This window comes from Schistocerca gregaria, chromosome X (assembly GCF_023897955.1).
Source record: "Schistocerca gregaria isolate iqSchGreg1 chromosome X, iqSchGreg1.2, whole genome shotgun sequence".
In the NCBI taxonomy this organism is placed as follows: Eukaryota; Metazoa; Arthropoda; class Insecta; order Orthoptera; family Acrididae; genus Schistocerca; species Schistocerca gregaria.
This window is the reverse complement of record NC_064931.1, coordinates 131,611,538-131,623,911: the sequence shown is the minus strand read 5'-3', so window position 1 is coordinate 131,623,911 and position 12,374 is coordinate 131,611,538. Positions and strand designations below refer to the sequence as shown.

At 39.9% G+C, this 12,374-nt stretch overlaps 1 protein-coding gene across 1 annotated transcript in view; it reads left to right on the top strand.

Moving 5' to 3' along the window:
- The window catches only part of LOC126297663 (dual specificity mitogen-activated protein kinase kinase 7-like), a 170,759-nt gene that overhangs the window by 99,789 nt on the left and 58,596 nt on the right, over positions 1–12,374 (top strand). The window contains exon 8 of the mRNA XM_049988747.1: positions 9,729–9,950. Within this exon, the coding sequence (XP_049844704.1) occupies positions 9,729–9,950 (222 nt within the window). The remainder of the gene's footprint in view (positions 1–9,728; positions 9,951–12,374) is intronic.

Here is a 12,374-nt window from a genome sequence, read left to right as displayed (position 1 = left end):
TTCTTCTGTTGTCACTTAGTGAGATCTGAAGAATGGCAAGTAGCTTCTTCTGTTGTTGCTTAGTGAGATCTGGTGACAGTCGAGCTAGAAGATCTTGTCTCGTAGTGGTAGGGCCAATTTTGTCCACAGACTCGGTATGGGAGGTTTCTGTGATGCTCAGCTGTTTTGCAATTAACGGCTCAGCATTTGCTACGCACATGCATCTTGGAAAGATCTGCGGTTCTCGGCAACAGTTAACTATCCACAGTTCACCGAATCCGTTCTTAAATGAGACAACAGAGGCTGGGATGACCAAGTTATTCTTCAGTGGTATGCTTCTCTTACATTCCACTACAAGATCCATGGGTTGATGCATGGCATGACACGTGGAAGTTACCTTTGTAGTGCTGAGTGCAGGAATGATCACTTCATCCAGCACGCACAGTCTCCACACACTCAGATGCGCATCTTCCTGTCCACAGTATCTCATCTCATCTAGCATAATCTTTGAGTGACCACAATCTATAATTGCCTGAGAAGCTTTCAAAAAGTCCCATCCGAGAATGACGTCATGACTACACTCTTGTAAGATGATGAATTCTAAGGGCTGTGTATGGCCACTTATACCCACATGAATGATACATCTTCCTGTATGTTTTACATATTTCCCATTAGCAACCTTCAGCAGAGATGTTTTGTTGTCGATCAATACGGTTTTCTGCAACCAATGACGGTACTTCTCCGAAATGACTGAATCTGATACTCCAAAGTCCAAAAGACCTTAGGCTGGTCAGCCGTCCATGAGGATATCGATGTAGTTTCCTATCAATTTTGTAGTGATCGCTGACGGAGGATTTTTCTCTTTGGCAGCCTCACCTCCAAGGGAGGTTGCACCCTTTGCGACGATGATGACATACTTCGTCCTGCACCCAAATCTTCTTGTTCATCTTCGTCGTCCTGGAGTTGGTGTTGGGTAAGATTGGTCTGCTGTCTTCTGTCGCGGGCTTCATCAAATATCCGCCGCCTTTCTCGACAATAGTGCACCACATGTCCCGGTTGTCCCCAGTGGTTGATTATCCTGGGTCCTCCAGATGTCAGTCTTCCTTTGTGCCCAAACAGGTTCCCCATGCAGCATTGTAGGAATGTAACTTCACCTGGGTCTCGACTTTTTCACCATTTTAAAAAGAAATGAAGGATGAGAGATTGGGTTCAATGTCGGTTCCACTTCCTTTCTTATGAACTCTTGAAGCGTCTCGGTTTTCTGCTCGCCATGCAATCCAAGTGCCTTCTGAACTTCCTCTCTCACTATCTGACGAAGAACAGTTGTGAAATCAGTTCCTTCCTCCATCACAGACATCGATACAATGTTTGGAAGCTGTTCAAACTTCTTGCGTGTAATTCTTTTTGATGCATTGTCTCGATATACTGGCACCATTTCATGAAGTCGTCTGCTGTCGAAACCTCCTTCAGGAGTGGGGCTTGATACACATCCTCAGCAACACCCTTCATGAGATATGCAACCTTGTCTTCCTCCTTCACTCTAGGATCCACTGTTGTACACAGCTCCAAGACGTCTTGAATGTAGGATGCTGTAGTTTCTTCTGGATGCTGTGCCCTGCACTTTAATTCATCTTCAGCCTTGCACTTCTCTCGTTGTGTGTCGGCGAAATACGTGTGCAGTTCTGCCTGGAATACTTTCCAGCTTGTGAACTCCTTGTTGTTCTCATACCATTGCTTGGCAGTATGCTCCAAGTTGAAAAATACATTAGCCAAACACGTGGTGTCATCCCATTTGTTAAATTTGGCTATACACTCATATACCTTCAGCCACTTGGTTGCATCTTGGCCATAGCCACTACAGAACCCAGATAGATGTCTCATATGGTGGCACACAGTTGCTGTCATCGCAACGTCCTCTTTTTCTTCTGTCTCCAATAGATTGCGATCTGTTGAATATGGCTCGAACTCAGGTTTCTCGGCACATAAACAGCGGCTGTGTCGTGGCCTGATGGGAACCACTATGTTGTCGATAATGTGCGCTATCACAAGTTCCAGTGCCCAGCATCTCAACCAGAATATTGTCACATAGAAGAAGGTGTAGTTAAATGAATGACAAACACTAACTTCACTTAACGAAGGTTTATTCAGCACTTGCACATACAAGAGCACTGAGCCAACTGCCTCCTGCCAGAACACATACAGTATATATACAGGTACAGAACATTCCAGTACAGTAATTCTTGATGTTTGTGGATACTTCTAGAATGTACTCAAACCGAATATAGAAATTAAAATTTTACAATTCAGGTGAGTTTTGAACTCATGACCCTCCTTGCAACAGTAAGCACTACACCATGGTGACTGCTTCTCAGCTTTTTCTGCGACAATATTGCTGAACAGGTCATCATAGGACTGACGTAATTTCAACATGACCCCTTTTCTTTATTTTACATTTTCAGTATTTAAGTAAGTGACATTTATTGCTACAACACATTTTTACCCCTTTTTTGTCTTATGAGATTTCCATCAGCCAGCATGTTGTTACTGTGGTTGATCATTTGTTTATATGACTTTTTTTTCTTTTTTTTTTATACTCTAATGAAAAAATATTGACTTGGAACACCTGTATTTGTCGAATTATTGTTGTTACATACATAACCTGTTAATGCAATTGTTAGCAGATTAATTAGCTGTAACTTTCAAGTTATACGACATACATGTTTGCCAGCAGACATGAGTTGTCAAACTGCATCACCTCGGCCATGTGGTGGTCTTTCACAATGGAGCATGCACGATTACTGTTGTCCCCTCCTGTAACTTGCTCCATGTGCAGGAACAGACCAACTTTTAACCTTGTTCATATTATGCAATTCCAAACAAATAACAAATTACTTATTCGAAGAAGTTTTGGGCTTGCAGCAGGTCATAGTCAACAACATTCATGATATTTCAACTGGGCTCCTGCCATCAAAGGCTGGCAAAGTTGCCCTGTGTTCTGCAGTATATAGTGTGCTGTGAATATTCCACACATGAATCAACATAATGTTGACAGACTGACCATAGTACCCGGCGGCAAAGACCTCACTGTTAGAACTGCAGAGCTCAGGTGTCGTCTGTGTTGCCACTTATTGCTGCCACCATTGCCCTTTGTCATCTTCAGTTTGAGCAAAATGTGCAGATGATAGGGTTCCAAGCAATATACAGCTGGTAGTCACTATCACAGTTCATCAGATTTTTCACTGTGCAAACTTCCAAGAATTCTTTAACATTGGAATCCCAAATAGATGTTGCTGTGACCATAAGTACTGTTTTATCATACTCCGTTGTATTCCCGGTGCAGATGCAATGTCGGCAAAAGTAGACTTGATTGGTTGCAAAAGGTGAGTGCAGTGTTGATGTTTGGTGCAACTTTGTTTCACAGTGTGCTTGGTCTGGCCTATATAAGCTGCACAATACTGGGAGGGTATTTCATAAATTTGAGCCTTCAAGAGTAAAACAACTGTCCTTCACTGATCCCAGGAGCTCGGCAACCTTTGGTGGGTGGAAAAACACTTGCACTTGGAAATTTCGAAGGATTCTTGCTATTTTAAATGAAATATTTCCAGCAAAGGGATGGAAAGCTAGAGATCGTGTTGGTGTGCTCTCCTCTTGATCCACTTCCTGGTTCTTGGTTGTAGCTAATAGCGCCCTGTTAATCTGCCAGATAGAATATACATTTTCCCTGAACACTATCTTTAGCTGGACAAGCTCTTTAGGGAAACTATCTGTGTAGAGACTGTGTGAGCCCTGTGTACAAGTGTTTTAAGCAAATCGTTGTTTGCATAATTCCATAGTGAACCAGACGTTCTTATGAATGGTGTTGAGGTGATGTAAAAACTCTATCAATTTATCCTCACCATGAGGGCACCATACGAAAGTATCATCCACATACCTCCAAAATGCAGTTGGTTTAAGTGCTGCTGACTTAAGTGCTCTCCCCTCAAAGCAATTCATAAAAACAGGTGGCTACCAGAGGAGGCAGAGGACTACCCATGATGACACCATCAGTTCATTATTAAAGAAACTATGAAAATATGGATGGCAAAAAATCTGATAAACCACAACAGCAGTTATCAGTTGGATAACATGTGGAATTCTATCATCTCTATGATTTACTCAAGTCGGAGACAACAGTGGGTACTGATGACAGCTGCCGGGTAGTATGGTCTGTCTGTCAACATGGTATTCACGCATGCACAGATTACTCGCAGCACACTATATGTTGCAGTTTGATGAACACCTTCGTCATTGTTCAATAGCTCACCTGAGGATGACTGACAAATGCCTAGTTGAAATATGGAGTATAGTTGTAAATGGCCAGCTGAAAGCCCAAGATTTCTGGGTGTCCAAATAGATGAAAAGTTGAGGTAGCACAAATAAGTCGATAAGTTGTCCAAAAATCTCAGTTCTGCCTGTATGTGAAAATACAGTGTATCCCCACTTTTACATTGCCAGAATTAATGTTTTCCCACTGTTTACAACATTTTTATTGCTTCCTTCAAATTTCCAATGTCTACAATGTAGTTTTGTGTCAATATATTTATCGTTATTTTACAGTTTACAATTTATGAAAAAAATGTTCATGGAGAAAAACCTGATGTAAAATGATGCTGGCTGTCAAGTAGTGTTTACAAACGTTATATGGTTAAGTTTCTTGACACTAGGGTGCTCTATTCAGTGGGTCTGAACCAGTAAATGGGTAAAATTTGGAACCATTCATGCTGTGCCTCCTGCTGCTGCCAGGCTCTACTCAGTGTGGTGGCTGATGGGAGTAACTAGGTTCATTCGAATAAAGATATTGTGACTGATCACAACCATTACCAAACTGTCTCTACAGCATATGCACAATTTTATGATTGCTGTGATCATCATGACACCTTTGTAGAAGCATATTTAGCGTGCTTAATCATTTGGCCACTTGTAGTGCTACTTGACACCTTCACTCACTCTGCATTGTTCAAATATTTTTGTTTTAGATACAACACTGGTTACATATTTTTTCATTTTGAGCAAAATGTGTTTCAAGAATTTATTCTCACTGTCAAGTACACTATTTACGTATGGATTTTTTGTGATGGTACACAAACAAACAGTGTGAGTGACAGTTTGCATGTGTATGGTTTTCTACATAACTGAGGAGACACAATGCCTGATAACCTCAAAAAGATGACAACAGTCCAAGATTCGTAGAACAACACATGTGCAAACACTACAAAAAATGCTTAGGTAAATGTTTGCACTTAACAACGAGAAAAAATTCTTGAAACGCATCATGCTAAGCATGAAAAAATACATAACTGGTCCAGTATTCCATTATTTCAGTAATGAATTACAGCTGCAGGCTTTTCAGAAACATTGATTATGATGTATGAAATTGAGTCAAAGGTTTCTATTTCCCAAACAGTTATCAGTTCCAGTTACATCAGCACTTCTTATTAGAATGTAAAGATTTGTCAGATAATAAAAAAGTTCCTGACGAACGTTTTGATACATTTTATGTACATATAGTACAAAAATGAAAGGGGTATCCTATACGTAACTTTTACAGATTAAAACATTATTTCCCACATTTTACGCCATTTTTCTGAAGTCCCTTGGGAAGTGTAAAAGTGGGGCTTCACTGTATCTCTTATTATGTTACCCTGCAGACAGGATTTCTGCCATACCTTGTGTTCATTCACCCAGTACTGTTGTATGGCATAATCTTCTTATGAGTTGCAGCTAATCTCAAAAAAAGTATTTATTCTGCTGAAGTGTACAGTATGGATATTATGTAAAGCTGATAACTGAACATCTTGGACAAGGGCGTTAGTAGACCATAGAATTATTACAATCATGATCTATGTTATTTACTCCGTAACTGTATTTTGAGCAATAATAAACCTTAATTTTTGATGAACTGTGAAATTCACCACCACAATACTGCAGCTGTTAAACTTAGTGCAAAAGTCTTTAATAGCACGTTGATCGCATAAATTAAGCAAGAATCTGGAAATCCCAAAATATTCAGAACTATAGTAAGAGAGTACCTTATTAGGTACTCCTATAACTTATCTGGATATTTTGACTTGAATGTGTAGATTCCGGTTAACAATATTGTTTATATTAAAGATTTTAACTTTATCAGTATATAGACAGCTGCTGATAGCTGCATTACATGTACTCTAGAAATAATTCCTATGATTAGATATCGGTAGGCTAGCACTAGAAGTAATTGGTTGTTTGTATACTATACAGAAAAGTTGTCTGCAGTGGCTGCTTCCCTTGAGTTAATGTATCATCTGGCTCATTTTACTTTCCTGAAGATTCTCCTTCATGTTGAGATTTATGGTACACAGTATGTGACTAAATCAGTAACCATATGTTGAACTATTTCATAAAAATGTATTTGCTTTTTTTTTATTTTCATTCTCTAATGCCTATGGTTTACATTACTATGAGGTACCAAAATCCACTAAAACGAAGTTCTTGTTATTCCAAAGCTGTCCGCACATCGACAATGCATATGAAAGTCAACATTGAGCGTGCCGAGTTTTTGACTTTGCACAATGGAAAAGCACATAGGGTAGTCTTTCCAAATGTGTAGAGCAGGGCTTCACAACAAACATGCTCGTGGACCAAGTTGTGAGCTGCAGGGCATGAGCATATAGCACTGTACCCCCACTACCGGCACATGACGGAGAGGGGGGAGCCGAGTGGGGGACAGAACAGCTGCCATCGCATGTTCATCAGTCACTTTATATTATTACCACAAATGGAACAAATAAACAAAAATGTACACATGTTACATAATTTTATTAATGTATATTTCTCTACTTTTCTTAATGTAATTTGTGATGTATTATTCAAAAATTAAGTTGTTAATGTGTAGGATTCTTGGTTCTCTTGCACTTTTCCCTCTTAACAATTGCTTCTGTATTTGGAGTAATTGTTCTTGTGCATTGCAGATGCAGCATGCAGTTTAGATTATAATCATACAGCGAGTTTCTCAGAGTCATCTTATTACTTTTCTTTACAGAGAGCAGTTGTTCACAAACATACATGGAACTAATAATTGATATTATTATAGCTGTCAGTTTGTGGAAACAAGGCAATCTATCCTGAGGGAAGGTTCCAAAATGTTTTTCTTGTTCTGGAATTTGTATTTGTGTTCTCTGTCACACTGCAGGTAAATAATTTCTAGTTTTAGTTCAGGATGAATTTCTTCAGTACTCGCTGAAAATGCTGAAGAGAACAGATGAAAATTACTTTCTAATGCCATCAGATTTTGATAATGTTGCTCAAATTCTTCCTTAAGAGAAGCTAAAATATGTGAATAGTGTTGAAAGTCTTTGTTACCAAGAGCATCGTGCATGTACAATAATTTTGGAAAATGATCTAGATTTCCGTATTTCCATTTTAAAAGCTTCTATTCAGTCTTTGAAAATAGTAATCACCAGATCCTTACCCTGTAGTGAAGTCTTCGAAGCATTAGACAGCTAGTTCTATTTGCTAAGAAGATGAGATCACTTTTCCATAGTGGATCTTTCAGTTCAGGAACACACATGTTATTTATTTCCACAAAAATATTTATCTCATCTAATAGAGACAAAAAAACTGATTTAATAATTTGCCATGACTAAGCCAGTGGACTTCACTGCAATAAGGCAGGCTACCATTCTAGCTCTTAAAATCCTCAAGACAGTTTCTAAATTGCCTTGCCTTTGTTGTAGTCCATGACTCCTTTATATATATATACACACATACTTACCAAGCGGGAAAGCGCATATATATATATATATACACACACACACACACACACACACACACACACACACACACACACACACACACACACACATACTTACCAAGCGGGAAAGCGCCGGCAGACAGGCACATGAACAAAACACACACACAGAATTACGAGCTTTCGCAACTGGCAGTTGCTTCGTCAGGAAAGAGGGAAGGAGAGGGAAAAATGAAAGGATGTGGGTTTTAAGGGAGAGGGTAAGGAGTCATTCCAATCCCGGGAGCGGAAAGACTTCCCTTAGGGGAAAAAAAGGACAGGTGTACACTCGCGCGCGCGCGCGCACACACACACACACACACACACACACACACACACACACACACACATATCCATCCGCACATAAACAGACACAAGCAGACATATTTAAAAGGCAAAGAGTAAGGGCAGAGATGTCAGTCGAGGCGGAAGTACAGAGGCAAAGAAGTTGTTGAAAGACAGGTGAGGTATGAGCAGCGGCAACTTGAAATTAGCGGAGGTTGAGGCCTAGCAGATATCGAGAAGAGAGGATATACTGAAGGGCGAGTTCCCATCTCCGGAGTTCGGATAGGTTGGTGTTGGTGGGAAGTATCCAGATAACTCGGACGGTGTAACACTGTGCCAAGATGTGCTGGCCGTGCATCAAGGCATGTTTAGCCACAGGGTGATCCTCATTACCAACAAACACTGTCTACCCGTGTCCATTCATGCGAATGAACAGTTTGTTGCTGGTCATTCCCACATAGAAAGCGTCACAGTGCAGGCAGGTCAGTTGGTAAATCACGTGGGTGCTTTCACATGTGGCTCTCCCTTTGATCGTGTACACCTTCCGGGTTACAGGACTGGAGTAGGTGGTGGTGGGAGGGTGCATAGGACAGGTTTTACACCGGGGGGGGGGGGGGGGGGGGGGGGGTTGCAAGGGTAGGAGCCAGAGGGTAGGGAAGGTGGTTTGGGGATTTCATAGGGATGAACCAAGAGGTTACGAAGGTTAGGTGGACGGCGGAAAGACACTCTTGGTGGAGTGGGGAGGATTTCATGAAGGATGGATCTCATTTCGGGGCAGGATTTTAGGAAGTCGTATCCCTGCTGGAGAGCCACATTCAAGGTCTGATCCAGTCCCGGGAAGTATTCTGTCACAAGTGGGGCACTTTTGGGGTTCTTCTGTGAGAGGTTCTGGATTTGAGGGGATGAGGAAGTGGCTCTGGTTATCTGCTTCTGTACCAGGTTGGGAGGGTAGTTGCAGGATGCGAAAGCTGTTTTCAGGTTGTTGGTGTAATGGTCGAGGGATTCAGGACTGGAGCAGATTCGTTTGCCACGAAGGCCTAGGCTGTAGGGAAGGGACCGTTTGATATGGAATGGGTGGCAGCTGTCATAATGGAGGTACTGTTGCTTGTTGGTGGGTTTGATGTGGACGGATGTGTGCAGCTGGCCATTGGACAGATGGAGGTCAACGTCTAGGAAAGTGGCATGGGATTTGGAGTAGGACCAGGTGAATCTGATGGAACCAAAGGAGTTGAGGTTGGAGAGGAAATTCTGGAGTTGTTCTTCACTGTGAGTCCAGATCATGAAGATGTCATCAATAAATCTGTACCAAACTTTGGGTTGGCAGGCTTGGGTAACCAAGAAGGCTTCCTCTAAGCGACCCATTAATAGGTTGGCATACGAGGGGGCCATCCTGGTACCCATGGCTGTTCCCTTTAATTGTTGGTATGTCTGGCCTTCAAAAGTGAAGAAGTTGTGGGTCAGGATGAAGCTGGCTAAGATGATGACTGAACACACTGAAATGCATAAAATGGTGTCAAAGCAACTGATTTTGCTGTAAAAAAAATTACCATAATTATTTAAGTGTTCAACTGAATGTTTGCTTACCTCTGTTGAGATTTTATGCCATGCCGTTAACCTCATTTTGCTTCTACACTCAGAGTAAGAGCCTTGGTTTTTGCAGATTCACGCCACCACCTCCGTCACCATCGGCCCGCCGCCACCCTCCATTGCATCATGCACATCATAGGTCATTATCAGAGACTGTAAAGCAACCCAATGGTAGTACTGTACACAGGCTATCAGATGCAAATTCAAGACTGGGCTGTGATACAACGGATAATGGTGCACAGGGATTCTGGAAGACACCAAGTGATACAGAGTGGGATGAGAACAGAGTTGTCGGGTAGGGACTTACGCTGTTAGTTGTAGTCATTTGTGCTTCAGTGGCACTATTTGTTGTTCTGCTTCACTCCCTACTTGAGTTATTTGTATTCACTCCTAAATGTTTTGCCATATATATAAGTATATAGGTCTTTACAGTATTTGTATGCACATTTTCTAATTTGACCATGTGTTTTTTTGGGAATGGGGGTGGAGTGAGACACACACTCCCAAGCATGTATGCATGTATTTATATACACAGTTACTAAAATGCATGTGAAGCACAGCAGCTGCAAAATGGAAGACATCTTATAGAATGGATGCAGGTTTTTCATAGTTCAAATATGGACAAAGTGTGCTGTAAAAGAAACCTCTTTTTTAAGTGTCTGTTTACAATTTTGTGTTTGGTATTTATTTTTTAGTATTTAGTGAGAGATCATGTTAATGTGCAACACTGTAGATATTTTTACAAGCATGGAGTTAAGATATTCAAACTTATAGCTCATGATTATTTTTCAAGCAGCTTTAAGCTAGACTGGTAATAAATAAATTACCTGTGTTGGAAAAAGTCAATGTTGGATTATGAGTGGAAACCATTTGGCATGTAATAAGACTTTAATATTTTACATTTGAATAGTAGTGAGTACTAAACAGACCCTGGTAATGTCTGTGTTGTTTAACATTTTACGTTTGACTAGTAATGAATACTAAACAGATACTGGTAATGTCTTGTGTTCTTAATGTTAAAAATCATAAGTTTAGATTTTGACATAAATGCAAAACTGAATTTTGTTTTGTTGTATCCATTACAAGGTCAGTACGATGATGATAGCAAATTTTAAAAACCTGAAGAACTGTCAAGTAGGAATAATCTTTTTCTCTTACTTGTTTCATTTTCATTTCCTATGCTTGTCTTTTGATGTTATTTTCCTCTTGCCACTGTTTTGCCCCCAAGTTTGTTCCATCTGTCTTTGTTGTGAATACCAGTTACATTTAAGGTATTGTAACGCCATGACAGTCTGATTTTTGAGAAGACTGAAAAAATGTCCAGACAGTTAACTGGTCAGGTGATACAGATAATTGTCTGTTGCAGAGATGGCGTTATCGACTTGTCATATTATCTCCATAGGACAACAATTTTAACATATTGTGTCTTCTTGTTTGTATCAAAAGCAAAATTCTCTTGGGAAAATTATAAAATTTCTAGGAGACAGAATGGTTGGCGGGCCGGTGGTTCTCAGCATGGTGTCTTAATGACCTGCTACTCCTTTCAAATTTTACCTAACTTATCCCTGTTTCCTCCTTCAGAAAAGAACTGAAAGTTCTTATTCTTCTTTCTAAGGCTTTATAGAATGAACACAGTATGATTTTCAGTTAATTTCTGAAAACTGTTTTGTTTAATAAGATTTCTTATGGTATAATTCTAATACCAACTTATTTAAATGGAGTAAACTTGAAGTGTATCCTTACTTGGTTAGTGTATGCACAGTTGTCATTATGACTGTTGTAACTGACTGATTTTTTTAAACTTGCTATGGTTATTAGTTCTCTTAGAATGGTGATCCAACTACAATAAGGCCTGCTGCACACAGTTGTTTAGCAGCACTAAAGTCTGCTGTGCATAATGATTTCTTAATATCCTTTCAGAAAGGAGCAAAATATAGAACTTCTTATATGCAGCAAACTGTAATGGTGTTATGTGCTTTGCAGACAGGTACAGTTGCTGAGAGGATGCAAGTTCACATACTTTCATTCACAAATAATATAAATATTTAATTAGTGATGAAGGTTACAGACCATAGCAGATTGCTGATGAATACTTCAGCAAGCATTGTATATTGATGTCACTAATGATAACTTTAAAACAATGCTCAGAAAAAATATTAATTTTTGTTTTGAAAATGCACAAATAAACATTGTGGGCTCATGGAAGAAGACAAACTAAAGTTCACTGCAAATGAGTGTCCAGAGTAGAATTTTGGGAAATATGTGCAGTGTGCATAAAAGAAAGGGGAAGCAAAAGTATCATTTACAGAGGTCTGGGTCAAAAGGGGCAGAGCAATAGATGGAAATCTTGAAAATTGCAATTTGTTGGGTGAAAAGTTCATGATGGCTGCCTTTCTGTGTTGTACTGTCAGCTATGTCAAGTTATATATAGCAACGAAGTCACCTAAGAATTTAAGCATGTGCAATGATAACAACATTGTTGATTTCTAACAGTTCTGATATTTTTAGAGTTCTTGAATATTAAGATTCTATAGCATGGAAAGAAGCTAAGTAAAACAGTGTGAGCAAGTATGAAACCTTATATCACATAAAAAGATGCAAATAATCACTTGCACTTTGCATTTTAATTGTAGTTATTTCTGACTCCCATTGATGTGAGAAGAGAAGCACTTCTGGCTGGCTTCTGACTTTTTGATGGTTTTGTGCAGATGCCAGCAAA